Genomic DNA, 27,978 nt, shown 5'->3' on the forward strand with positions numbered 1-27,978 from the left:
TCCTTTCCGCAGTAAGTTTTGTAAAGATTAATCTGCCTTAGGGGTGGGAGTACGTAGTGCACTATCAGAAACTGACAGATTCCGGGTGCAGGGAGGTGCATTACTGGAGGTATCAGAACTCCAGATTTAAAGTGGTTTAAACGGCAGAGCTGTGCAGAATACCCCAGCTTTCAGAAGGGTTTGTGTTGTGAAGGTTGAAAGTCTAAGCCATCGCAGTGACCCCATCTCCACTCCCCCACTGGGGGAATATTCTTCCTTGTCTTCTGAATCCCTTGGCTGTAAACTTCGTCCACCCCTTCTCTCTCCTTCACATAAATACACTCTCCCACCTGCGTCCGGTGTTCTACTTTTGACAGATTCTCACTCCTGATCCTCTCCCTCACACTCCCCGTTCCCTTCCCTCTCTACCGGACTGTATCGTGCCTAACCGTGCCCAGCTGGTACCAGCCCACCTTCCTGTTGCTGGGGTCGAGGTCTCGGAGGGCGATGAAGGTCTCCCCCAGCAGCGTGTTCTCCCAGAACGCCCCCTCGCTCAGCACCCGCAGGTGGATGACTCTCTGCTGCAAGTCCCCACGTGGGATACCATCATAGACCAGCTGGGACAAAAGCACACACAAAGAACTGTGAGCCTGAAGCCGACGCTGCTTACCCTTACACAAGCACACACACACACACACACACACACACACACACACACACACACACACACACACACACACACACACACACACACACACACACACACACACACACACACACACACACACACACACACACACACACACACACACACACACACACACACACACACACACACACACACACACACACACACACACACACACACACACCACATCTTTCTATATGTAAGGTGTTTGATTGCTCTTTTGTTGCATGCTATCTGCTTATTAATCTAGCTGCTTGCAATGAGAAACAACATTTCAGGGTCAATAGTCCAAAAAAATCAGGCTGCTTACGCTCCACTTGTTACGTGAAGCACTGTTGTAATGTTATGCCCTGTTGTGTTTACTGTAAATATTTTTTGTAGTTCCTGATTTGGGTAAACCAGCTTGGAAAACCTTTGATTTCACATTCTCATTCTCTTGGGACTCATTGCCTTTCTCTGCCAATCAGTCTTGCTCAGACTCTGGTCTCGTTTCAAGTGCTTTGCGCACTACGCTCTCCCTCGCTCCCTAAGTAGTGCGCTCTCAGACTCACCATCTCATTGTAGGTGGGGTTGCAGGTGCGCCGGCCCCCCTTGGTCTTCCTCTTGCTGGTTTTCTGGGGGTCGGGCAGGAGGTAGAGCTTGACATACGGGTCAGGGTCCGTTCCGTCCTGGAGGGGCTGCTGTGGGGGGACAGGAAGGGGGGAGGTTAGTGGTTTGCTGGAACAAACGACACATTGGTAGCTATTTCTTAAATATCAGAAGACCTCAGAATGATGCAATCAGGACACAAGCTCCTGCTCTAATATTTTCAATCTCAATATGATTGATAAACAAGCAACAAGTTGGAAAAGCAGCCGCAGTTGCCCTGCTCATCTTAGTATCCCTGGCGGCCGTACTCACCAGCCCACGGATGTGCATCACCATGATAAAGAGCTTGTCATTCTTATAGGAAATGGAGAGCTTCACCTCCCCAACCACCCGACCTGCAGGGGGCGTCCACGATACCTCTGAGACGAGACACACAAGGGGGAGGCAGGGGTGAGACGGGACCACAGAGCTAGGGGTGCATCTACAGTGAGGGGCGCTGGAGCTCAGTTTTTACCGCAGCAGGATCCGTGTTCTATCTTTTACGTTGCTCATTTTACTGTTGCCATAGAGATCTGTGTTGTTGCCAGGACCTTCCAAGGAAGGACACACTGTACTGTATAGTCCAGCCCTCTGGCTACAGCATGCTACTCAGTAGTTAGTAGTCTGATTACTCAGGGAAAGATCAACACTGCCTTATCTTTCCTGGCTAGTTAAGGTAACAACCTAATCAGGGTTGTTGCCCAGGCTTGTTGCTTTGTAAAGCACTATGCAAATTCAGTTTGTAAAATATAAATTGTATTGTAAATAAGATAATTGTGGTCAGGTGACTCTGGGCTTGAATCCGTCGTGCTATTTTGTGTGAACTAAACACATTATCTCCAGGTTTAGGCACCACGTTTTTGTGGCTATTGGAAAGAGTCAAATCATATTGTAGGCAAGCGAAGGCTAATGTAAACGTGAAGTCTGCCATCTCCCTTTCTGGGGGGTAGCTTGTGATCTGCAAAGGAAGGCCAGAGAGCTGTGGCAGCTCCAGAATCTGATAGCACCGTGGGAACAACTCAAGAAAGAGCAAACAGAGGAAAAGCACCCAAGAGAAAAGCAGTGACAGACAGGGAGACTCACCGGCTGGTTTGGGCGGCAGGGCGTTGACTACTGTTCCCTGCCGGTCATCTCGAGGGAGGGGGTGGAAGAAAGTGTAGACGAGGTCACACTGCGGAGAGAGAGAGAGTTAGACACACAAGCTGAAGTATTTTTTTTCTTCTTTTTTTTCAGGGATTGGATGAATAAGGGGAATGGACAAATTATCAGAAATTATTTGAACAGATGCCAAAAATAAAAGACAAGGAAGGAGCGAGTTAGGCTTTAAAAACAGTTGGGAAAGCATACAAACGTGCAGTTTCTCTGACTACCAAACTATTTTTGCTGTGCAATCAGTGTGGTAACTCCGGCCTGTCTGCTTGTAATCTGATCTCTTAAGCCACACACTCTGCTGCTTCTATAGTACAGACAGTAAACACATTTCCAAATAAAGAAATGAAAAGACACGTTCACCTTTCACTGCTCCTCCCTCTCCCTGCTCCAAGCAAAATAAAACTTCCATAAAAGTGCTGAGCACTCATTTCCCCACAGAGTCCCATTGCAGTTCAAACTAGTGGTTTCTCAGGCACTAAGCTACACCAGCCCCCTGCCACACTGTCCACCAGGGCTGGGGTAATTGTAGTTGGGGGGGGGGTTAAATAGTATGTTGCTGTATTTGCACCTTTACTTAGTGCTTGGTTGTAATTCTGCTGTAATTGTAATTAGGCTACCTGTGCCACCTCGGGCGCTGCGTGCATCAGGTGCCAGACGTATCCGTTCAGCTCCTCCTTGCGCCTCTCTGCCATCGCCTCCCCGCGCGATCGCCCGATAACAAACCGGCTCGGGAAGCTGGAGGAGCGAGACGCAACAGGGTTTGTAAGATCTAACAGAACACACCAAGCAACGCAACGCAGCACTCTGTGTGCATGTGGTGTAGGTGTACCTGGGCAGTTTGGAGGAGGGGAAGAGGAGCCTTAGTTTGCTGTGCAGCTCGTGAAACTCCTCAAAGCCCCGCTGCACGAACGCTGCCTCCTGCTGGCCGTCGCGCTCCACTTTCACAACGTAAGTCTGCAGAGAACAGGCACAGCGCAACTCTCACAGCACATGGGGGATACAGTGTGCATCAGCTAAATGTCTTTACAGTATAATTCTATCAATAGGCCTACCTATATTAGCTTCTATATATTTTATACACTTACCAAATTTCCATTTATCACTACCACCCTCCCAGATATGTGCAACATGCAATACAAATATGATTTTAGCACAAATTGTGAAGATTTTGCAGAACACATGCAATAGGATATTAAACGATACAGAAGCTATGAAGCTGACAGTGCAATGTCACTCACATATCCTTTGCTGGGGCTGTACGTTCTCTGGTATCGGCACACGTACAGGTTGTGGATGAGCCCGTCACTCTTCAGGCTGTGAACCCGCGGGGCAAAGGACAGAACGGGCTGCTCCTCCACGGAGGCGAACTTCATCTGCGCCAGGTTGTGGATGAAGAAGTTGAGCTTTGTAGCCACGCTGCCCAGACTCGACTCAATCAACCTGCAACCACACAGAAAGAAAGTGTCAGTGCACAGCATCCACCACCTGGTCACCTGGAACCACAGGGCAACCTGCCCAGAACACAGCCTGGACGGTGCACTTACTGTTGATACTGGATCATTTCCATAGCCATTCGTCAGAACTATCTAAATGTTTGAGAAGATTTCAAAGTAGTGCTGCTTTAAAACACTGAGCTGCCTATCTACGATGTGCTGTTGTTAACACTGAATGCTCTCATATTCCTGCCGGCGCTCTGCAGGCTCACCTGGTGAAGTACATGGTAGCATCTGCCTCAGACTCGTGCGGGCGCAGGGCGTCGTACACATACTTGAGGTCCTGGAGATCGGACAGCTCAGGGATACCACAGGATAGCATCTACACAGGGTCATGGAGGGAGGGCAGGGTGGGGTCAGGCAGTGGTCAGAGGGAACTTGGGTATCAGAGGTACTTATAATCTACGGCAGATATTTATTGTCCTTTAACATTTAACTATTCACTTTAAATCATGAGTGTGCCAGGGAATATAAGAGTTTAAGCAGCGTGATGTGCAGTCACGGTTATCTAGAGATGCAGTCAGCCTCAGCTCTCGTACCAGCCCCAGCAGGTTTAGGAAGAGGTGTGTGTGCTTGCGGATCAGGTTGTAGGCCTCGCAGCACAGGTCCACAAAGTCGTGAAAGCGGCTGGACGGCTTGTCTCCCCCGTTGATCACGTACGCCATGTCCGAGGTGAACACGAAGGGGGCCCGGTCCCTGCAAGACATGAGACAGACCACAGCGCGTCACTCCGCCACTCATCCACATGGCTTCACTGGAACAGCACAAACACATAGCTAATATCACTGCTGATAACTCCTGATCACACTGGCTGAACACTTACTATTCTCAAAAGAGAAATATTTTATTTCTCCCTATCGTTTTATCATTATCATCATCATCATCATTATCATCATCATCATCATCATCATCTACTCCTAAGCATCTCTTGCTAGAAACAGTACTCTCTGTTGACAGATATTCTCTTTCACAGACGCTCTCTCGGAGCCTCACCGTTTGATGTTGCCGAACATCTGCGCATGGCCGAGGAACTTGCCGAAGTCGATGTGGAACATGTGCCCGCTGGTCTTCAGCATGATGTTGTCATTGTGCCGGTCGCAGATCCCCAGGATGTAGGTGGCCACGCAACAGCCTGCGCATGAGTAGATGAAGTTCTCCACAGCCTAGACAAACAAGATTAGGGAAACAAGATTAATTACAACACTAAATCAGGGGTGGAAATGAGACTCCTATTGCATAGCAGTTTCACCCATTTCAGGTTTTAATACAAGTGTATGGGTAACAAGCTCAGGTGTGTCTTATTAAGCTCACAGTAAAACCAGGAATGTATCTGTTATGCAATGGGAGTCTTATTTCTATCCCTGCAAATGACCCTGCTACAAACGGTTTCATTTTCCTGATGGTGGAGCAGACTGGCCCCCTCTCACCTTCTCGTACTCGTCCTCGTTGGGGTTGTGTTTCTGCAGCCAGTCAGCCAGCGGGCGATCCTTAAATGAGCCAGTCACTCCGTGTTCCACCTGGATCTTCCGCAGCGTCTCTGCGTTCGGGATCATCTCCACCATTCCTGCAGTGCAAACACAGAGTGAGGTTTATTACACGTTTACCACTGCTGCCTCCGGTACTACAGAGCAGTAGCGCAAGAGAGACCCCCCCCCCGTGCCATTTCGCACGGCAGGGTTTAGTCTCTCACCTCGTCCGCGGCCAGTGGAGAAGCAGCGGAAGATGACCATCCTCATGTCAAGCCCCTCCTGCACCCAGATCTTGTTCATGATGCGAATCATCTGCAGGGTCAGCATGTCCTGGCGAAGATCATCCCCTGACTGGACACAAGCACAACGAGGGGTGGGTCAAACATAACTAAAATCGCACAAGACCGGCAGTTTAAATCATACACCTTGCATGCGCCTTAAAATGTGCCTCAGTGAATTTTATTACAAAGCGCTTATAAAGCTCTGCCACAGCGCCAGCAATACCTTGAAGATTACGTTGATGTTGTCGCCCAGCGGGTCCACGTTGAGGAAGGACAGCTTCAGAGGAACGGCGTTGGAGTTGAAGTAGGAGCAGGCCTGCGAGCAGGAGAGACAGAGACAGCGAGAGGGGGAGTGTGAGGGAGTGTTGGATGCTAGTTTCTTCTGGAATAGCTACAAAAGGTCTTCATGAACGGACCCACACACAGTCCCCCCCATAATTACCGGGATGTTGATGCCCTTGACCAGCAGGCTGGGGCTGAGAGGGAGGCGGCAGGTGCTGTTGACTGTGAAGAACTGCCCCACCTCGTCCAGACCCTCGCGCAGAATCACCTGGAACAAAACGACACTGTCAGGAACTGAGCTTCCTACACTGAATACACCTGTGTTGGGCTTTAAAACGGTCAGCTAAAATTATGTTTATTGTACATATAAAAGAAGATGTCTTTACAACAAAATGCAACTAGCACCATTTTGTAAAGGGGAGAAAGGAAAATAAACCTGTTTCATATAAGGTAAATAACAACACACTCCTGAGTCCTTAAAATTAACCTTGTGGGTTGCTTGTTACTAGTTTTGTAAAGTTAGCAGTTTTATTTTACTTTGCTAATTTAATTTTGGTGTAAAGAGTTTTCTAAATCAGCCCCACAAGTGTACCTGTACCTACAGGCAGTGTACAGCTATGACCAAAGAAATGACAAAATGATATCGCAAGAGTTTTCCGGAAGCCATAATAACAGTACAGTATTTCATGTTCGATTTCAAAATGTCACATTTTTCAATTGTCAGTTTTTCATTAAGTATATGAAAAACTACAAAGCGGTATGCACTTCAATATGTTAAGGTAACATTATTAAGCAGGTTTCATTCGACTTTACAAAGCAAAACGAGTTCATTCTATAGGATGCTTTTGTCCACAGCTGTATGTCCACGTGGCGGCAGCTCTGACTGTTTATAGTATGGTTTAGGGCACTGACCTGTCGGGAGGACGGCGAGGCCTCTCGCACACGCTGCGCTACCTTGGCCAGGATGCCGACAAACCAGCACTGCCGGTCAAACTCGTCTCGAAGCCCCCTCCCAGAGCAGCACAGCAGAGCCGCCAGCAGGTACTGGTAACGCACACTGAACTGGGAGTCCTGGAGGGCGTCCTTCAGCAGCCTGGAGAGAGAGAGGAGAGAGGGAGGGGCTGAAGTGGAGACACCTCCAAGGCTTTTAAACATCCAGCCTTGTGAATCTCTCAATCAGACACAGTGAGTTTTCCAGAGCGAAGGATATTAAATGAACGTTCTTGGAGTACCGCTCGGGAAAAGAAAGTATGCATAAACCTAAATTGAACTGCTAAATTCTACGAATGCAAATCACTCCGTCACCGAATTTGAATAAAGCTGCTCTGAAGGTGTCCTGCTTTTTTTTTTTTTTTTTTTTTTAAGCTAGGATCTTTTTAAGCTGGCCAGACCCAACTGTTCTTCTCTTCTGACTCATCCGATCCTCCAGAGGGTGCTGTGTCAGTACTCACCAGAACAGATAGTGTGCGATGCGAATGTCCCCGATGGCTCTCCGCAGCAGGAATCTCACCAGAGGGCTGTCCAGATAGCACTCGTACTTCAGGGCCTGGGCAAAGAGTGGGAGAGAAGGAGGAATGCACCCCTCGTCAGGGTCAGGAAGCTTTTCATTTACAGGTACCTACTGATCCCCTTAGCACAAGGTCACATCTCTACAACAAATCTCAAATCCTGAATGCATTTCAATTCTAACATTTTATTACAAATGACGGTAGCTTGTGGGAATGATCAGGAACAATAACAATGGAGCAAACTATAAAAGAATGTTTGCACCCCTCCAACCCAACCCTGACCCTTCAATACCCCCTCCCTCCGTACCTGCACCAGCTGGGGTAAAAAGTCGAGCAGCTCAGGGTCTGAGATGGAGTCCATCCACTGGACTGCTGTGCGCCGCAGCTCCTGATCTGGGAACCTGCACACAGCGAGCGGGGTTAATGTTCCTGGTAGAGCAGCTTTCATGAAAGACTGCAGGAGGAATTCAATTATTTTTAATACAGTCAATAAGTAAATGCTGGCACTCTTTCTTAATTTTTTTTATCTCGACTCAAGATGCACGCTGGTTTTATTCTTGTAAAGCTGACTTGTAATGTAGTTGTTTTTGAATCCCGCTTGCTATACAATGCAGCCTGTCTCCTAATGCTCTAGGTTTGCGAGCGTGTGCTTGATTGTCTTACGTAGCGTGCAGCAGCCCCAGAGAGTCCAGGTGGTTCATGCAGGCCCATTGCTTCAGGAGCGCGTAGATGTCAGGCAGACAAGCCCACTCCCAGCTGGGGGCACTAGCGAGCACCAGGGGTAGGCAGCCGCTTTCAGCGTGGCAGAAATAGCGCTTCTCCCACAGCAGCTTCCTGTCCTCCTGAGTAAGCCTAGAGAGGGGGCAGAAAGAGAGAGGGGCAGTTAGACATAGGGGGCAATAGGACTAGGGTTTACCCCCTTACTGCTCTTAGAAAGGCAATTCCCAGGTCTGCCTGTGTGTGTGTGTGTGGGGGGGGGGGGGGGTGGATAGGCAGGGGAATCAGAGAAAGGAAGTTACAAAGACCAAAATACAAGCTTTAAATAGAAAAAAAAAAAATGTTGAGTGTATATAATGATGAATAGCGGAATACTGCTTCAAGCGTTTCCTGGAATGGATATTTTTGCATCTTAAAAGTTCCTGTTCCTCCTGACTTATTTTAAGTTGACAGGAGATGATGGAACTTTGCTGCCGTTTCAAGGTCTTCCACCAGGGAGCAATGTAGCCCTTTTAAAGCCAGAGAGCCGGGAGAGTCACAGCAGTTGGGAAATCACTGTTTCTGTCAGCATGTTTTCTCAACTCCCCTTTGAATCACACAGCCCACGTCAGATCAGACAGGAAGAGACACGCCTGAGTGGCCACACATACAGGTGAAAAGTGTTTAGGCGCACCTGTTGTTGAAGATCACCTGCTTTACATAGTACAGTTAGTACTAGAAAACACATTGAATCCTCACAGATAGGCACATTTATCAAAGAAAATCAACAACCAACTCAATAAATAACTACATAGAGCCATATACAAAAATACATGATACAAATAATAATAATAATAATAATAATAATAATAATAATAATAATAATAATAATAATAATAATATATAAGCAAATAAGCCAAGCAGACAAACATTTCGGCTACTGCCTTCATCGTTGCAATTATTACATGGTTTGATAAATGCACTAGCTGAAACATTATCTACCAGACTTATTCGAGCTATGGATGAAATAATGATAAAGACCCAGACATGTTAATGCTTTTTCTGGGCAGGTCCATGACAATGCCCCTCCCACCCAGTGATGTGAGCCGGGCTCCCCCCCCTGGCCTCTCTGTCTCTTTGTCCCTGATGCGAAGCGGACGGGGTGTGTTGGAGACGACCCCTTTTGTGTTGAGTCCCTGAGCAGCAGTGTCCCGTTCCCCTCGCTTCACCAGCCGAGCATGGATCAGATTGCAGGCAAGCAGGCAGGCAGGCGGGCTGGAGCACTCCCACCTGATCCCAGCTCTGCTAACACTGCGTCAGTCACACAGAGCCCTGGACCTTCTGTCTGTGTGTGTGTGTGTGTGTGTGTGTGTGTGTGAGTGTGTGTGTGTGTGTGCGTGCGTGCACATGTGTCCCCCAGGGTGTGACCAGCCCTGTAGCAGAGCCAGTCCCATATTGAATAACCACCCCAATTCAGGGACTGTCCATAGAACATAGCAACAGGGGGAAATGTGGGCTTTGGTCTTGTGGACGTCAACTTTTTAAAAGCCATGCCAGACCATTAATTAGCTGTTAACATGTTTTTGATGAGTACTGGTTTTACAACATGTTGTATGTGTATTTTTGTTTCAATATTTCTGTATTTGCTGTGATTTCCAAGGCGTTCTGTTGTAAGCACAGACCGGGATGGCGGTGGTGGTATGGGAGGTATTTCTCAGAGGACGGAGGAGGGTTCCTTTACAGATGGCCTCTACTGTACCACACCCCTCCCCGTTCATCTCAGATTCCATTTCTCTATCACTCTCTCAGGATTCCCCATGTATGACCTCACCCCCCCCCCCCCCCCCCCGACAGTCCCCACTCTGAACAGCACTGGGAAGTCCCCACTCTGAACAGCACTGGGAATACGGGGATTAAAGATTCAGGAACAATGACCCAATATAATACTGTATTATACTTCCGCTCTTTCTGCTGCAGAACACACTGATACCGAACAGCAGCATCAACATTACAATGTCAAAGCAAGTCACCCCTCACCAGATCTTGTGAAGATTAACATTATGTTACAGTTAGTTTGTCATTTTGAAAAGGCACCAGTTGTGCAGTTTCAGAAACAAGAGTCTTACCAGAAAAGGGACTTCTTGTGCAGGACATCCTGCAGCTGTCTCTGGCTGTCCCGGTCCAGACGGCTGAACTCGTACTGGGGGCTGAATTCAGCGGGCGGGGGGGTGGTGAAGCGCACCTCAAAAGAGGACGAGGGGAAATCCACCTGTGGGACAAACAGATGGGTTTCTATTGGACAGCACGGAACTGGGGAATATTTTCAAAAAGATTACTTGAATCTTTAATTAAATCTTATTATTTTAACTATTAGTGCCATGTTGATGTTACAAAATGAACAGCAGAGGACCTGAGAGTGAAAGCAGCAACTTTTCGTTCAGTGTTGTCTGCAAAATATCTGCATACTGCAAACTTCAAAAGGACGAAGGGGCCTGGGGGGGGAAGTGATAATGCTACAAGTGCTAATAATACGGCGAGTCTCCGAGAGAGGGGCAGAGAGAAAGAGACAGAGGAGGCTGGTCTTGTCAGAGAGGCAAGAGGGAGGGAAGGAGGAGAGACTAGTGGGAGGCTGGCTAGAGGATTGCAGAAAGCACTGTGCCACATCATCAATCTGAAAAAGAACTGAGTGGGAGAGAGGGAAGAAAAAGTGATTGAGGGGAAGAAAAAAGAATAACAGAAGGAAATAAAGATGGAATGGGAAGTGAAAAAAAGCGAAATATAGAGGGAGAGAGGTGTACAGAAGGAGGGTGGCATGCTGATCAAGACCAGACGTGCAGCCGGGGGGAGGGGGTGATGATTAAAAACAAGGCAACCCATTTAGATACCCTTAACAAGGAAGATTACAGGGCATCTAATTAATGGCTCTGCTGGGACTCTGCAGGTAATCAAACCAGCTTTCTCAAACACAGGCGACTTCCACTCAAAACCCACAATCTACAGACCCAGCTATTGCATGAAAAATGGCAGCAAAACAAGCCTGTGTAACCTGCAACAAGCTTGCAAGTAATACATCACCATGCAAGACAAATACAGGCTCTATACAGTATGTCATGAATGCAAATATTGGACTCTCCCATTGTATTAACCACGAAGTGGGCACTTCAATTAGGTTTGTGCATACTAAACGTTTACTAAAACATTTCCATAATTTAGTACATTTCCATAATGGCTTTCCCTAAAGGCAGAATAGATTATGTTATACAGCAATAGTCTGACAGGGGTTTTATTCTTGTATTATGAAGAGGGAAGCTGGTTGTTCTGTAGTGTCTGATTTCAATCCAGGCAGCTGTTTGGCCTCCCCTGTCATCTGGAGCAAGGCAGGAATGCTGGCAAGTTCAAAAGACCACACTGAAACGCTTCAATGCATCTTGTGTGCCACCTATTTCTTTTCGTACACAATCACAAGTATTTGATTATTTCACACTTCCAGGGTCCACTATCAGCTGCTTACAAATCTCTCTGCATCGTACTTCCACCGATTAACTGGGACAGCTTGTAGTTCAAAGGTCATGTTCCCGGAAGCTTGTTCTACGACCTCACTGTTGGTTTTCTATTCCCACGAGCTTCATAGGGTGCAGCGTTTAGACCGCAAGCTCTCCCGGGTGATCCCAGAGCATGCAGCTCAGTGACAGAACAGTGTTGTTAATCCATCTATTAACCAGCCACTGCAGGAGTCCCTCACAATGTCCTGGTACTAATAGAAGCAGAACTTTGGATGCAAAAAAAATCTGCAGTAGTGTCTACGCTGTAGGGCTGCATTGTGAATAGAACATCTGGAAGTGGGTATCCAGACTGGAAAATACCCGGGTATTAATTATAATTTCACAGCCTTGATTGAGTTCCTGAAATTCACACTCTTTGGGAAACTGGTTGTAATCTGCGATTAGATATTTAAAAGCTGCAAGATGATCAATTAGCAACGTTTTGCTTTTAAAGGGTATATAAATTGGGTAGGAATAATAAACCTGGGATGGGTCAGAGTATTTTTACAATAGGTGGATATAACGCCAATAACCACTGCATTATACTGAGAGCGGGCCAGCGATACAGAAAGAGGGGGTAGGTCACGGGATGGGGGTACCTGCAGGATGACGCTGTCTGGTTGGCTGAAGTTGGGGGTGCTGGATCGAGTGTTCCTGCTCTCTGGGGTTGAAGGCCACAGACCCAGCAGCTTTCTCCCACACGCCAGAACACTGCGAAGACAAACACTGCGTCACCCCAGACAGCTGGGTGCAACCTCAAGAAGCAGGCTATTGCAAGGACCATCCTCCATTGAGGCTCATTGCGCACACAGCAAGATCCCATCACAACCTGCTCTGCACACCTTGTTGAGCACTGCACACTAATTCAAAGCAGATTCCCAGGCAGTGGAAACAGCTGCTTTTGAGTGTAATCTAACACAGTAATCATAAACACTGCTCAAGGCCCTGTAAACTAATATATTAGGTAACAGAATCTAAAAGCACCGAAGGCAGACTCATGAGATCCTGCGTGAAAAAGATCTCATCCTGCGCTGAGAAAAACAGCGAGATAAAGAGACACAGAGAGGGGGGGCTCTCCCCAGCACACTCCATACTCTTCTACGGCTGGGACTGGAAACAGCTGCTTCTTGCTCTCTTTCTCCGGGCTGCTTCCCAACCGGAAAGCCATCACATTCCCTGGCATTCCTCCGGAGTGGCCAGGCTTTCTTCAGTGATAGAGCTCCTAGCAGACCGGAGGGTCGTGGGTGACTGATTTAAAAACGTCAGCTTGTAAAATCAACCAACTGCATGGCAAATACTGCACAGCTTTTATTTCCTTTTCAAAATTCGCACCAAGTCAGATTCACAGTCTTTGCTTCACTAAAGCTTAAAACAAAAATAAACAAATAAAATCTTAATGTTTCAAAACCAGAGTTCTTACCGATTAAGAGTAGCTCTTACTACTAGAAAGAGTGCCAATTCTGAAGCAAAAAAACTAAACAACAGACATCTTTATTTTCCTGCTCTGCAATTTTGTTTTTAATTTGTAGCTGCTTCTTTTTTTCTTGAACTGTTTAAGAATGTTTCCCTTGCTGCCAGCCCTGTCTGGTCTGTGTTGTGCTCACCCCCACCCCCTCCCAATCAAACTCTGAGCAGGAGGCTTTTTTCTGTATAAATCAAAACAGGACTTGATAAATGTGTTGCTTTGCTGCCAAAGTAACTCATTTTGGTACAAGTTGTTTTTCCAACCAGTCAATGCTGCGAGTCTACCGGACTCACTGTCGGAAGTTGAAGAGTGGCATGGTGACCCAGCCCAAGGCTTCTGCGCTGCGCCGCTGCTTGTTTTTCTCCTCAGCTCCCCCCGGTGGTGGCAGGGGCATGGCATAAAGGGTAACCGTCAGCTGCGTCTCCCTCGGCAACCTGTTTATTTGCACAGGGAAGCAGATCCTAGGATAGAAAGACAGAGAGAGGAATACAGAGATTGACAAACCTAAACAAAAGGAATCCTGACTCTGCTTGGGACACGGGTATGGACGAGTCCGTGTAACTTCCTGCTTAGATCTGCAGAGCGAACATCCACGCAGAGAAAGCCACAGCGGGGTCGACTGCAGATGGGATCGGAGACATGGTGCCAGAACTGGACCTGCCTTTGTGACCCACAACGGTGCTTGCCAAGCCGTGCACTCAGTCCTTGAGCTGCAGTGTCCACAGAGCTGTGATGAAGCTCTTGGCTCTCACATCTTGAGCAAAAGACAGCAGTGATGCACGTCTCAATCTTTGGTGTTAGTTCGCATTTGTGTTCCCTGGCTCATCTCCCCTGGTCTCTGTGATTGCGCTGTACACAGCCCCACATTCTGCGGACGCTCCCTCCCATTCAGATAACACCAGCCCAAAATAATCTGCTCCAGCTTATCCACGGCTGGAAAAATCTGCAGGCCCGATACCCCAGAACAGGGATCTTAAAGGTACGCTCGACCCAACCTGTGGGGTTAAAGGGGAAGGGGGCAGACCCACTACTTGGTCCAAATGGTAAACCTAATGTGTGTCATTATACAAATCTCCTGGGCACCCTTAATACATACCCAAATTTGGGGCCACAATACTTAACAACTTTTTTACTCTGAACCCAAAAAGTCAGTCAGTCAGTAGGGGATTGATCCTGACACCTTTGAGAATGTGTACAAAGGTGTCATCATAACTGTGTTGCCTTGCAGGAGTGTCACCACTAGATGTCTGTCGCCAGCGATATTCAATACCCCACAAGTGCGAATTAGCCCACAGTTTCTGGAGCATCAAATAAAAAAGCCATTAATTTTTAAAATGGTCTGGAGTTACCTACAGCAGGTTATGCTCTTTAATGAGCCAAGGAGCCATGACCCCAGCCCCGAGCACCCAGCCCTCAGACTCACCTCTGGTCCCACACCACCAGGTGGAAAAGGTACTTGCTGACGACCTGCTTGCTGGTGTATTGAGGGCTGCAGAGTTCCACACCTCCATGACTCAGCGAGCATGACAGGTGGAAACCTTCATAACTGCGGGACAAACAGAAACAGACAGACATTGTATCAGGAGTGTGCAGAAACTGCAACTATTTAAAAATAAAAAGACAGAGAGACACAATCTAATACATTAAAAGGTGCTGTAAATGAAAGCATGGGGGACTCCGAGTCTGGATCGACATGAAGGCTGCTCTAATGTAGGAAACCACAGTATGTCTAGATGTTTTGGTTAACAAGTGTAATAGTTTGGTCTCAATCTCAATACAACACCACATTATAGTATGCTGCACAATTGGATTGGCACAGAGCCTGGACTGCTTCTTCCAGGGTGGCATGTGGGGACATGTGGGCTTGTGTTAGTGCCTCTCTATTAATTAGACAGTGCAATCCAGCATCTTCCTTGTGCACCACATTGTATTAGTCTGGATAGGGCGAGGGCTGAGGGAGGGGCGGAGAAGGGTGGGAGCTGAATGGGGGAGGGGTTACTTTGTGATCAGTGAACAACCAGCCCCCCTTCCCCCTCCTGACAGACAGATGGTATGCGACACAGCGCCTGCCCTCCCACACCATGTGACAGGCGCCTAGCGACCAGCCAGCCACTCTCACAGTCAGAGAGGTCAGAGGCCACGCAGGGTTCCCAGGCTGCCTTCTTTGTCAGGCACCAATCATCAATCAGCATCCATTTCAGAGGGGAACAATAACGGAGTCCCCAGGGATAAGGGGGGCGGGGCCAGGCACCCCAGGGAATGGAAATGAGATGGGTCATACCATTCAGTCACACTCCAGGGAGGGGTGGGAACTGCAGCTCTGTGCCAATCAAAACGGAAGGGGGTGGGGTAGAGTGGGAGGTTGAAATTAATATGAGAGTGTGTCTGTGTCTATCTATCTAGATTATAAATATATATATATATATATCTCCAAGTACAGTTCTAGCCGTAGAGGCACAGAAAGGAAACTCCCAAAAATCCAGGTCCACAATCAAGGTTTCAACAAAACAAACTTATTCTTACAAAAATTAGCACATTTTTGTAAGATAATTTTTGTAAGAATAAAAAAGTTTATTTTGTTGAAACCTTGCCATGATTGTACCTGGCAGCCCATGTGATAGGGATGCGGTGCGCTGCGTAGATGTTGAAGGACAGCGGGCTGCTGATTAGCCCCGCCTCCTGCGTGGGCGCGGTCAGTCGGCTGCTCTGGACGGCCGTGTAGAAGTTGGCATTGAAGGTGGCGCAGTACAGCTGTACCAGGTCCAGGATAGAAGCCGTCAGAGACTCCACCACCCTCTCTGGAAAAGACGGTGAGAGACATCAGGTAGAGACATCAGACATCAGGTAGAGCTCAACCAGTAGATCTTACAGCACAGGACACCATTTACTAATAAGCATTCTCAGATTAAAGAAAAGCAGCTGACAGCATTAACTTTTATTAATATTAATAATAATAATAATAATAATAATAATAATAATAATAATAATAATAATAATAACAGCAGGTTTGTCTGTGCTTCAGACTACACTTACTACAATCTGATATCTGCAGGAATGCAATGGATTGAAAACTTATATCAATGTACCGCACTATAAAATACACCCAAGAACTGACTGCTTAGCAACACAAATTACAAGAAGGGATAGGAGGGTTCACCAAAACAAACTTGATATTGTACTTTGAATAGGAAATGAAACCGGGCCAAACAACTGACCACAGAACCTCACCACTAACATCTCCCTCTGCTGCAGACTCTTGGTCACAAATCTTTTTTTTTTAAAATCTTTATTTAAGCACAGTTTGAGGAAACTAAAAAGGACATGCTTAAAGAGAAGACATGTCTCAATTAGCTTGTTCCCAGTCAAAAGCTCCAAAATAAATGACTAAATAAAAGCGGATTGGCTCATTACCTCGATTCGCTCTCTGAGCCAGCACCGCCACATTCTGTCAGGGACGAGAGACAACACAGCTGTTAAGACACCCAGTACTCGAAGAAGAGAGAACTGAAACATCACTACGCAGACAAACCTCAACGCGGCTGGAGAATTTAGAAACATTTTTTTTTTTTTTTTTTGCATAGATTTGCTGTTCTTAGAATAAAAGAAAAATAGAAATGTGCTTACTGCCACACACACACACACACACACACACACACACACACACACACACACACACACACACACACACACACACACGCCCACACACACACCACACACACACACACACACACACACACACACACACACACACACACACACACACACACACACACACACACACACACACACACACACACCCCCCCTCTACCTTCAGGACCCGGGGCTGCAGGCGGCAGGGGCAGGCGGGCAGCAGGCTCAGAGCGTTGGTAATGTCGGGGGTCTCAACAGCTGCCAGCGAGTTGCACAGCGCCTTTACGGACTGAACCAAGCGCTCCACACGAGGGGGGAAGTCTGCCTGCAACAGAGAGATACGGAGAGAGAATTCAAAGTTGAATTCCACGCTTAGTGCTGACTGCGGTCTGCGAAACCAGCCGACACTGCACTGTACAGGTGAAACATTGATACACTCCGAGCAGTACCTCAGCCAGCAGGAAGCACTCTCCCTCAGTGTGGAAGGTGTCAAGCAGCAGCGTCAAGGCCTCCCTGTCAATGACAGAATACAACACAATTGCATGCATATAACAGCTAGAGCAAGAAGACTCATCAAGCGTACTTGGACACAATAATCTCCCACACTACTACAAAAAACCTGCACTTTGTCTCGGATTTTACACAGTAATCCCTTAAATGTATGTGGTCACAATCTATTTTTTTTTTAATAGATTTACATGATTCAAGTCCCCCTTACCTGGTTACAGTTTGCTTGATTGGTCTCTCCTGTAGCAGAATGCTGTGATTCATTGTGGACAGAGTTTTGTCATCTTCTTCCTGTCAATCAGTAACACACAAACCAATTAGAAAGTCACAAAAAAAAAAAAAAAAAAAAAAAAAAAAGTACTACCCCGTTTTACAGCTGAACCCTGATCCCACTGGAACACCACCACCCCCGGTCCACTCACCCTCCTGGCGAGCTCCCTGCACACAGCAGTCCTCTCTGTCAGGCTCAGCCGGATTTCCCAGTCAAACTTGCGGCATTGTTGGATATACTCGTGACTGCCCAGCGTCTGGTTACTGAAACACAGGGACACGTTAGGTTAGGGAGACACGAACACAAGGGTAAGAGAGAAATTTAAAAGATTCATTCTAGCTGTGGATTGCACCCGCTCAGAAACTCTTTAGAAACTATAGTGAACTTAACCCAAACTACTGTTTTTTTTTTTTTTTTTCTGTGACACGGTTGAATGAAAGGATACCTATTTATAAGCATGCAGCAATATCCTGTTCCTGAAGGAAAACCGAAAGCGACAGGCAATGAAGCTGAGAATCCATGGATGGGAAGATAGAAAATTAGTTAGCAAAAGTGTGTGTACACAGCAGGCAGTTAGTACAGCTGCAAGAATGCTTTCAAAGCAACTGGCTGTTTTGCAAGGTTCCATGTTATAAGGTTTGTTTGCTATGGCAGTATTACTGAATGATCATGCCAAAGAGATTATGAATTTGTGCTCTACTGGCACGGACAGAGGGAGAACAATAGTCCCGTTAAGCACAGGAAGTCCCTCCCTCCCATGACGGTAAACTGTAACCTTTCGGTTATCTGGTAGCGGCACATTTCCTGCAACACAACTGCGCTCGCCAGCTTTGACGGCATTCGCCTCCTCAGACCTTCCCTCCCTCCTTCACTTGCCTCCGGTTCTCTGTGTGCCGTACAGAACGTCAGACAAACCCTCACTGTGACATATGCATATGCACTAGAAAAAACACAGGTGTGACATACAAGCTATATATCACGAACATGCGGTAAAGAATGTCAGAACCAAGCTGCACACACACCAGCAAATACTCCAGTACTGGTACTTGTTGGAGGCTGTATTTTAACAAGGACCTAAAGGATATAGTGTGATTAAGCTGTCACAGAAATTATGGTTTGTTGTTTTAAACCCGCATCACTAACCCGTGAACAAGCTTCTGACCAGAGAGCTGGTAGTTCTCAGCCAAGCTTCCTGTCTCACCACCCCACTCCTACAACACTACAGGCCTCAGACAGAACTGCGACTATAAAAACATAGCATTCACAGGCAGAGACTGGGGAGAATTTAGGAATCAAACAGCCCCTACAAGCCATTGAACAGAAGGAGGAGAACAAGAATGAATTTAGTGCCCGTTACACCTGGGGTCAGTTTGAACACATAATAAAATGGCACAATGTTGAGTAATTGGAGTAAACTTAACTGAAAAGAGCACACTTTGTAATCTCTCAGTAAGAGTTCCCTATATTAGCCTCACTCCTTGTATCACTGCATCCTAGCACAGTTCAGTTTGAAGCATCAATCTGCCGAAATCACGACACACAGAGGGGAGAGTGTTGCTCACTTCTGCAAGAACTCCTCCAGTCCGCAGGGTTTGAGAATGAAGTCGTCTACATCAAAGCAGGCAAGGTTATCATGTGCATAGCACAGAGTCTGGTAAATAAGCAGGTCCACAGTGGATGAGCCTGGGAGAGGAGGAGAGACAAGCAGAGGGGGAGAGACAGAACTGTGAACACTGGTGCACATTAAACTAAGAGCACACAGAGACCTAGAAAAAAAAACAGGAGTGCATTTTATATAAACGTAACGGACGACAGGCTGCTTATTATAATGGGGATCTCATATATAGATTTGAAAACTATCCAGCAGAACAGATGCGGTACCATCGTTTTCCTGAAACTTTAATTGATAGTTTTATATAGCAGAATACTGCTTAATGCTGTCACCTTTAAGAGAGGAGATGCATATTAGACACACATCAGAGGTAGTTCCCTTACGTGGGCTTACTAACTGTTGCATTTTCCACTGTGTGTACCTGTAAGTTTTTATGGGTTGCACTTATTTGGCTGCTAGATTTTACAGCTTTACTGGATTAAATGGACATCGGAAATTAGCTCAAATGAATGGCATGCCAACAAAAGGGAGTTCCCAGTATACAACGGTTACACTGTTTGCAAGCAACTACACATGATACAGACTCCAGTGCTGTGAAATGTTCAGTTTTTCTGTATTAAAAAAAAATCGTATTTATACTGTACATTGTAGTAGTGCAACTGTATATGCTTTCAAACTAGCTGTTGGCAGATTTCCTGAACCTGACACCTCACTGACACTGCATTACTCACACAATACTGGCACTGCTTAACCTAAGAGAATGCTTGTAAGCACTATTTGAGAAGAGGGCCCATTGCAGCAAGGTTTCTTGCACAGTGAAGGCTGACGAAGGGTTAACTGATCTTACCATCGCAGGTGAAGGTGAGGGGCTCTCTGTGGTGGTCACTCACGACGGTCACCTTCATGCTCGCGCCATGACCGTACTGCTGGTCATCTCTGGCCACGGCCGGACTCCACACGAAGCCCGGGTTCTTGCTGCAGTCAGTGTAGGAATAAGCCGAGCGCAGCCTGCCATCACATACACAGGGTCAGAAGGTAAGAGCTCCAGTGAACACACAACAAGCAAGACAGATATCGACCCAAACCTTGAAAAGGATTTGGGTGAAAATTAGGAAGGAGGCTACAGTGTAACAATGAATGGGATTTAACAAGAATGTAAGAAATACTCTTGGAATGGACAGGTACAGTTGCTGTAGATATATATATATATATATATATATATATATATATATATATATTATATATATATATATATAGACTGTTAGGTAGTAAGGATAGATAGAAGCTCTTACACATCCAGCATGTGACAGAAAGCCGCCACCTCCTCGTCTCTCTCCTCAGACACCTGGAACAGCTCACAGCCAAAGCCAGGCACCCTTGAACGCAGCGTCACCTGCAAACAAGAGACAGTCAAATTAACACAGTATGTTCATTAACACGGGTCTCGTGTTATACAGTCGCTAGCACTGCATGCATTGCCCTGTGTGCTATACAGAACGGTAAAGATTTACTAGAATGCTGATCTACAGTTTATTGCCACCTTTGTCACTAACTTAAGTTTCAGGCAGGTGCCAAGTTTATTCTTACAGAGAGAAACCAACAGAGAAAAAATACTTTAATATTCCATCTATTTTTTGTAATGTAAAGCTAAGGGTATATATCTTCCATTCAAATAATAGGTATAGGTTTGCATAAAGCAATGCATGCAAGCCAATACATCCCCTACAGTACCACCAAGAAACAAGCATTGCTCGACATCTTACTGGGTCTGCAGAGATCCTCCGGTTGTCCTTGTTGTTGCGGCGGACGGGCTGGTAAGTGCGGGGGGGTATCTGCGGGGGGAGGGTCTTGCTGCGGGCGACTGGTTTCCCGGGGGTCTCCCCACTCCTCCTCCTCCTGCTGCGAGGGAAGTCCCCATTAAGCTGGGAAAGGGCCTCATTGAGCTCCTGATAGTCCCAAAGCTGGTCCTCCTCTCCAGAGGACAGCTTAGGCTGCTCAGTCTCAGGGCTGAAGAGGTTGATGTCCCGGGGAGTGGAACTCCGCCTGGCCGGGACTGAGGGAACCACGAGGTCCGGGAGGATAAGGCGTGGGGGAACAGCCGGCGGGGTGTCACGGGAGGTCATGTCTTTGGGCAGTAGCAGAGACGAGCCCCCATCTTTAAAAGGCCGATCAAGGATATAGATGGGCTCCTTTGACGTGTCCCAGGACTGGAGATTGACTCTCGAAGGGTTGGAGAGACTCTCCTGGATGCGGGGGTGCAGGTTCAGATTGGGATCAGATCCCGAGAGCCCCTTCAGCAGGGCCACACTGCCTCCTCCTGTGGTGTTGTTGAGTTTCTTGTTAGCCCCGTGTGTCTGTGTGGAGATGGAGGGCACAGACAAGGGTAGCTTGCCCACTTGCCCCACACTCCTTCCAGGGGGAGTCTGGTCCTGTTTCAGCCTGGACAGGGCATCATACTCCATCTGCAGGGCCTCAGCTAGAACAAGCTCACGGGGGCTCAGCCCCAACTCCCCACAGCCCCAGTGCTGATCGCCATCGCTCTGTGTCTGTGCCGCCGACATGATCCACAGGGGGCGCCACTCCAGGGAGTGCGAGAGACTGCAGACAGGGGGCGCTATGGGCTCTTCGGGAACTGCATCAGGCTTGGAGACCTGCAGGAGGAAAGCACCGTTAAAGTACGTAAACTTAATGTTATACTTAGTACAGTAGCTTTGCATAACTTTGGAGCAAAAAAACAAAATCCTTCAGTTACTATGTGTACAATCCTACTATGTTAAAGTTTCCTATATGTATCCCCCAGAATTATGACAGGGCAATTTCAAAGAGTTCACACAAACTATTTTACATTTTCTAAAAATCTAATAATAAAAATTATGACAGAGGGGGATATAAGACTTTGGAGAGGCTATAATATACACTTCCATGCTTTGGAATGGACCCTACTTCACTAAGTGATAAGACAATGGATCTGAAAAACAAAAACGAATATTTGCAGGCCTTATGTTGTTATTTTTTTAAATGGTTATAGATCTGCGTCATTTTGTCAGTGGTATTTTTTTGCTTAAAAGATCTTCAGATGTTTTTAAAAAATCTTAAAATGAACAGTCAATACCCCAAACCTTCCACACAAGGGTTCACTGTCCTTCCTCAGCAGAGCAAACGGGAGGGAGCCAGAGAAAGATACGCAGGGCAAAGTCCCTGCCTCGTTTACACTTTGCTCCACAACTCAGCAAAGCAAACACTCACAAACTCCAGTGTGTAAACAGCGTTCGCAAATGCGAGCATTTACAGTACATGACAGCTGCAACGTGGTCAGGTGGCTGATAACCCAGCCTAAAGAAGCCTTGTTTACATGCAAGCTATGAGAGACTCTGAAGGGCACTGCATACAGTATGGGCAGAACACTGGCATGCTCTTGTGCTGTATGAGATCCAGCCGCAGGCAGCTCACTCCATCTTAAGTACTGAGCCAAGCCTCCGAGCCAGTTTCATTTCCAACTGCAACCACCCCCTGCCGCTTCAAGGACACTCAGAAACACCGCAAGGGAAGCCCTGCTGCTTTTGAATGACTTTTCCTTCCTGTGCCGACCGCAAGGCTATAACCCACCACGGGGGGTAAAGATTGAGAGGAAGTCAGTATTTGTGTTAAAACAACGTATTATTATTTATTGTTGTTTTGCTTGGCAAGGAAAGAGTTAAAAACCTTCTCTGGCAGAAAGACTCGTGCGGAACGTGGCTGTCTTCAAATTGGCTAATTGCCTGCCAATTTGACGACAGCCACGACAATATAAAACGACAGCTGTGTGCTGGAAGGGGAGGGAGATAAGAGGAAGAGAGGAACAGACCAAAGACAGTAAGCTAAACAACTGTTATCCAGCTGGCTGCACTCCAGTCGATATCAGTGAACGATCTTCTGCCCTGTCCTTGCGATCTATCCAGGATGCTTTTGGAAAGAACATGTTTCGCGTTTAACAGGATCTCATAAAGGGACTGTTTCAGGTGCATTATTATGAAAAGGGGATCCTTGCTGTACCTGCTCCGCGGACCTCAGTCCCAAATCTCTTAATTTAGCACAAGCGTTAAAATCTATCAACAAGCTCTCCTTGGCGCATCTCACTCACTGCCCCATCACCTCGACAGGACGTTGCTACTTCCCGACTTCCTGTCCGCCCCCGTACAAGATGAGTCGGTGCTGCTGAAAGACGGAAGACGGCGACCTGATCTGAACTCGTATTGTCCTGGAAACAGCGACACAGCACAGCACGGCTCACAGGAAATACTTTAGTTTAAAACGATGCTTATTTGACAACTTAAATACACAGATTTTTGTATTTACTGCTGTCGGTTTGTACAGCTTATGGGTTTTTGCAGAGGTCTACTCCCATGGTCTGCCAGAGTGAGGAAAAGAAGCCAGGACACAGAAGAGAGACTGACCTCTTGCACAGAACAGGAAGCAAAAGGGTGTCAGCAATCTAATGTGGTACTCCCAAGAAACTAAAGAATAAGCAGAGCACAAACCCATCTTCAGAAGCAGCACTGTGATAACATTAACAAAGGATACAGAATGGATATTGGAGCCTTGGTTATAGTATAATTTAAAAGAGATGTACAGGTACCAGCGTGTACTGCAGTGAAGCAAACAGACTGTCAGAATAGACCCTTGTGATGGGGTGAAAATAATGCACCCAGAGAGAAATCTGAATATGAATTAAAATAACTTTTAGCTGGTTTTGAAACTTTACTGCTGGCTTTTCAAACCCTGGAGGCCAACGTTTGTAGAAATCGCTGGCCAATGTGTTTGAGTTCTAGAGAAAGACACATAACTGTGAGTCTCTCAGTCTGTTATCCAGAAACACTGCCCCTTGTTCTCTCCAATCTGTGCCCCAGAAGGGGGGTTGGGTCAGTGACCCACAGCCTGGCTGCTGGAACACTGGCTCAAAAAAATGAATCTCCCACGGGGAATTAATCGGATTCAATTAGGATTGCTCCCAGATTTACAAAACAAAGGACTGAGGCTGTCACGTGAGCCAGGAAACTCAGACACAGTCACAAGGCCCTTTCTTACACAGGCAAACAAAGAGAGGCTGTCACCCCACACCCGCACGCACACACACACGCTTTGTCACACACACTCCATCCTCCAAAGTATGTTAGAAAAACACATGCTCACCAAGGCCGCATAGACAAAGTTTCAATATCATAAGTAAAAGTAATTCCACTGAGTGTAAGAGATGCACAGACAGGATCTTACCACGCTTCATGTAAAAGATATAACCTATGTACACTCCAGTATATCCAATTCACCAGGGATATGCATGCACAGCTTTTGGAAATGAGCAGAAAATACAAGCTTTGGTTCCCCATCACTGTAATCCTGCACGTCAGCACAATAGTAACCTTTAAACAATCTTTATTTCAGTCTCAAACCTGCACCTTAAAAGCTGAAAGTGGAATTACAGAATACAGTAGCATAGTTGCTGTTTGCACGGCTGAGTCGCTCAGGGGTTAGAGTACTCTCCGAGAGCTGTGACAGGGTGTCCTGTGCCCTATTGTCAGGGCTGCTGGGGAACCTTCTAGCTGTTTAAGCCCAAATACAAGGCTGTATGTTCTGCAGCATAGTGGACAGAGCAACAGTACAGCTGACTTCAGAACTCAGCCTCGTCCTTGCAATGCACGCACCTATACAGTAACCACGGTGACACAACATTCACTGCTGGGTGAAACGAACACATTGCAACAAAGGTGACGTCCACAGAAAACTTTCCATTACAATCAACAAGCTCTTGCTAAGCTTAGCAATAACAGGATGTCCCGCTCCGGTAGACAAAACCTGCACCCCGAGCTGCTTCTGCTCCACTCACTCTTGCACGCTCACACTACTTGTCTGAAACACACAAGAACCCATTCCCATTCTCATCACAGTACAAAAGACACCCAACTATACAGTCCAGTTGTTATGCACAGTTTTCTACTTTTCCCCAATATTTTCCTACAACTACTGTACTGCCCTCGCAAATAAATAAATCATCAGCTTACAACTGCTGTGAGAGTAGATAGGAAGTGTGCTCAATCCGTTATGCCCGTATTCAGTTTTGCATTGATTTTGGGATTGCATGAATCCCTGGGAAACTCAGCGGGGCTGCTGATGGTATCTAGTGTACGGTGCTAGGGCAGTAAAGGGCGCTATACTGTACCAAATCAATATCATGTTGACTGATTTAGCACCGACCTCCCAGTCTGAAAGACAACTCCAAAAGGCCATTACAGGCACGAGGCGCACTCCTCACAGGCTGGGACTTACAGTGCAAAGAGCAATTCTACAAGCAGGAAGAAAGGAATGCAGCAAACATGTCAGCTGTGTTATTATATTTCAGCTGAAGTAGGAAACAAAGTCATCAGAGATGTCAGTGTTGAAGCAGACACTGGAGGTGCGAGGGTGGATACTTTCCAAGTGAGCTGAATTACAGAGATATAGACTGTGGGTGAAGAAAGAGATGCCTTATCAAGGTTAGAGTTTCCTGCAGATCCACCCATATCCTGGCCCAAGAGTTACAGAGTGGTAATTAGGCAACCTTTTTTTAATTTTTTGTTCGATTCAGAACGAACCGGACAAAAGTCCTAGCTTTTGATTCCCTATTGGCAGTAGGGACCCAGTTCAAATACAGTCTCTGTAAAGCAATCTGTGTAAAGTGTGTTTGGTGGTCTGGCCACATTGTTGAGTAAAACTACTCCTCTTTAAATGACGAACTAAAGGAGGTGATGGAAATTGACCTAGATATCAATGCAACCTCAAGGAAATCTTCCACAGAACAGCTACTGGACACACAGGCCCAGCAGTTATTTGAGCAAGTATCGCAAATTTAATATGTTTAAATGTGAAACAGGAACGGGAAATAACAAAAGTATGTTTTTTTATAATGTACACTGCACATTACAGACGACCTATGGCTGTAGGAGGGGTATTTTCTTGTACTGAATGTGCACGGGCGAGCAATGCAGACTTCTATTGAGAACCTGACCGGAACTGAACCTAGAATATTCCCTGTGGTGGAGGAGAGCCAGGGGCAACCCATTCAATACTGGGAAGTGACAGCAGCACAGCTGTCCTGCAGGATCAAGACACAAAGAGCCATGGCCGTCTCCCCGGAGACTGTGCTGATGGGATTGTGGGATTATATATATAACACTGGTTTTCTGCTCCTCTGGCATTTTTTTTTAAAGTATACTGAATTATTATCATTATATTTTTCTTTCTATGTGAACAATTAGACAGGGGTGGCTGATCAGTTGGGAGCAGTGTGGTAGCACACAAGACAGAGGAGAGTTTAATGAAGTCGGGCACAGTGCTAGGAATGGTCTGGTTTCCAAAGCCAATGTGACCGACGCCTGATGGCAAAGCTCTACACGCTTCCAATCACGACACGACAGGTACATTGCTATTGGCAACCCGGTGCCAGCCATAACAACACCTTTTCAAAGTTAGCTGCTATTTAAACAGTTATTATCTACCAACCAAATGCCGAGTACACGTTACAGAGAAGACATCAGCCCTAAAAACAGGTACTGGTCATGTATGCAATAAATTAAACAGACTGAGCTTTTTTATTTTTAAGGGATCACAAATGACTAGAGCTGCGCGCCTTACAACTTTGGCTTCCTTTCTTAGCAACGGGACAGTGTCACTGTGTGACCCCACAAGACAACAAATACACCCCGAAAAGTGAGAAGGAAAATGATCTGCAACCAGCATACGCACGTCAACAAAGCTACAAACCACAGCATTGTATTTCTGATAATTGTCTTGATGGTTTCAATGCGTATACACACACCTAACTATACCATATTATAGACAATGTTTAAAAATACACGTGTCACATAAAACAGAAGTGTAAACAAACATGTTTATACCATTTTAAAAGGACTGGGCACTAGACTGAATATGCTGACTGCAGTTCCCAGCACAGTATAACAAAAACAGTATCGGTATAACCACATCGACACATACCAGTTTCGCTTAGCGGGTTTCTGCCCCATTTTCCTCTAAATGGCGAATAAATAAAAGCCAGGTGGAAATAAATAAAACGGCATTCTCTTTATTTCCTTCCAATCATTCCTCTGGTTTAAATGATGCTAATATTAATGCAAATGTTTTGTCACACCAGTCTGTAGCGCGCTGCTGCGCAATGTTTATTTCGTTTTTCTGACTCCCCTCTCTACCTCAACTGTATAATTGAATACTACTGTATTATTTTACTCGCTTGTCGATTCAGAATGGGGGTTTCACGTTTTGCTGAACCGCACTGTTTTGCTTTCTATCTTTAAAACAAATGCGATCTCTTACCTGCTTCCTGACACCGCCAGCACTCAAAAATCAGTAACGTCCCTGTTAATCTTCGAGAAGCCAACGCCGATCCTATACAGATTAAACAATCTGCCCTCGCTGCTGACGCCTGTGTGCAGCTGTGCTTTGCAAGAACTGGATGTCGCTGTGTTTATTATATTATTGTTATCGCTGCTCGCAGATTTCCTCGTGCCCCACTTTCATGCGGTTGCAAGGGGTGAACAATACGATTTCCTTTCTCTCCCCTCTGCTGGTTTTTCATGCTCAGTTGCTGGGAGCTGTTCCACCCGCTCAGCAGCACAGCCTTTCTCATCAGAGGGTCAGTGACAATGGGAGGCGGCGGTGGAGCGCCCCCTGGAGCAGACCCGCGGTAGTGGCACTGTAGTGACAGCATGGTGCTTCTTTGTTACTGTCAAAGCACGCTGTGCTAAATACA

The 27,978-nt window shown here is 46.5% G+C and overlaps 1 protein-coding gene across 2 annotated transcripts; it reads right to left on the bottom strand.

Annotated features, from left to right (window-relative positions):
* Positions 1-100: 100 nt before the first annotated feature.
* LOC121304707 (phosphatidylinositol 4-phosphate 3-kinase C2 domain-containing subunit beta-like) lies at positions 101-27,870 on the bottom strand. Of its 2 annotated transcripts, XM_041236007.1 has the most exons (33): positions 27,543-27,870; positions 20,966-21,853; positions 20,495-20,595; positions 20,050-20,210; positions 19,153-19,273; positions 17,742-17,853; positions 17,531-17,610; positions 17,262-17,325; positions 16,991-17,137; positions 16,594-16,627; positions 15,785-15,980; positions 14,606-14,728; positions 13,476-13,643; positions 12,317-12,428; positions 10,302-10,444; positions 8,143-8,331; positions 7,787-7,880; positions 7,423-7,517; positions 6,884-7,064; positions 6,132-6,239; positions 5,913-6,005; positions 5,630-5,759; positions 5,367-5,503; positions 4,933-5,102; positions 4,479-4,635; positions 4,152-4,261; positions 3,685-3,886; positions 3,276-3,400; positions 3,064-3,181; positions 2,378-2,465; positions 1,568-1,674; positions 1,219-1,347; positions 101-596 (listed from the first exon to the last, which is right to left on the bottom strand). In XM_041236007.1, exons 2-33 carry the CDS (start codon positions 21,761-21,763, stop codon positions 405-407), a joined length of 4,785 nt encoding a protein of 1,594 aa, XP_041091941.1. In that variant the 5' UTR covers positions 21,764-21,853; positions 27,543-27,870; the 3' UTR covers positions 101-404. The 2 variants fall into 2 exon arrangements, with proteins under 2 accessions (XP_041091941.1, XP_041091942.1); XM_041236008.1 differs by lacking the exons at positions 101-596; positions 1,568-1,674 and having other exon boundaries at positions 1,225-1,347.
* Positions 27,871-27,978: the final 108 nt, after the last annotated feature.

The sequence above is a fragment of the Polyodon spathula genome, chromosome 39, assembly GCF_017654505.1.
Source record: "Polyodon spathula isolate WHYD16114869_AA chromosome 39, ASM1765450v1, whole genome shotgun sequence".
NCBI classification, from domain to species: domain Eukaryota; kingdom Metazoa; phylum Chordata; class Actinopteri; order Acipenseriformes; family Polyodontidae; genus Polyodon; species Polyodon spathula.

Coding starts and splice junctions, on each gene's coding strand:
- LOC121304707 (XM_041236007.1), bottom strand. CDS start 21,763: ATGTCGGCGGCACAGACACAGAGCGATGGCGATCAGCACTGGGGCTGT. Junction 17,611..17,741: donor GCAGGGAGCTCGCCAGGAGG/GTGAGTGGACCG, acceptor ACTGATTGACAG/GAAGAAGATGACAAAACTCT. Junction 7,065..7,422: donor ATCGCACACTATCTGTTCTG/GTGAGTACTGAC, acceptor CTCTCTCTCCAG/GCTGCTGAAGGACGCCCTCC.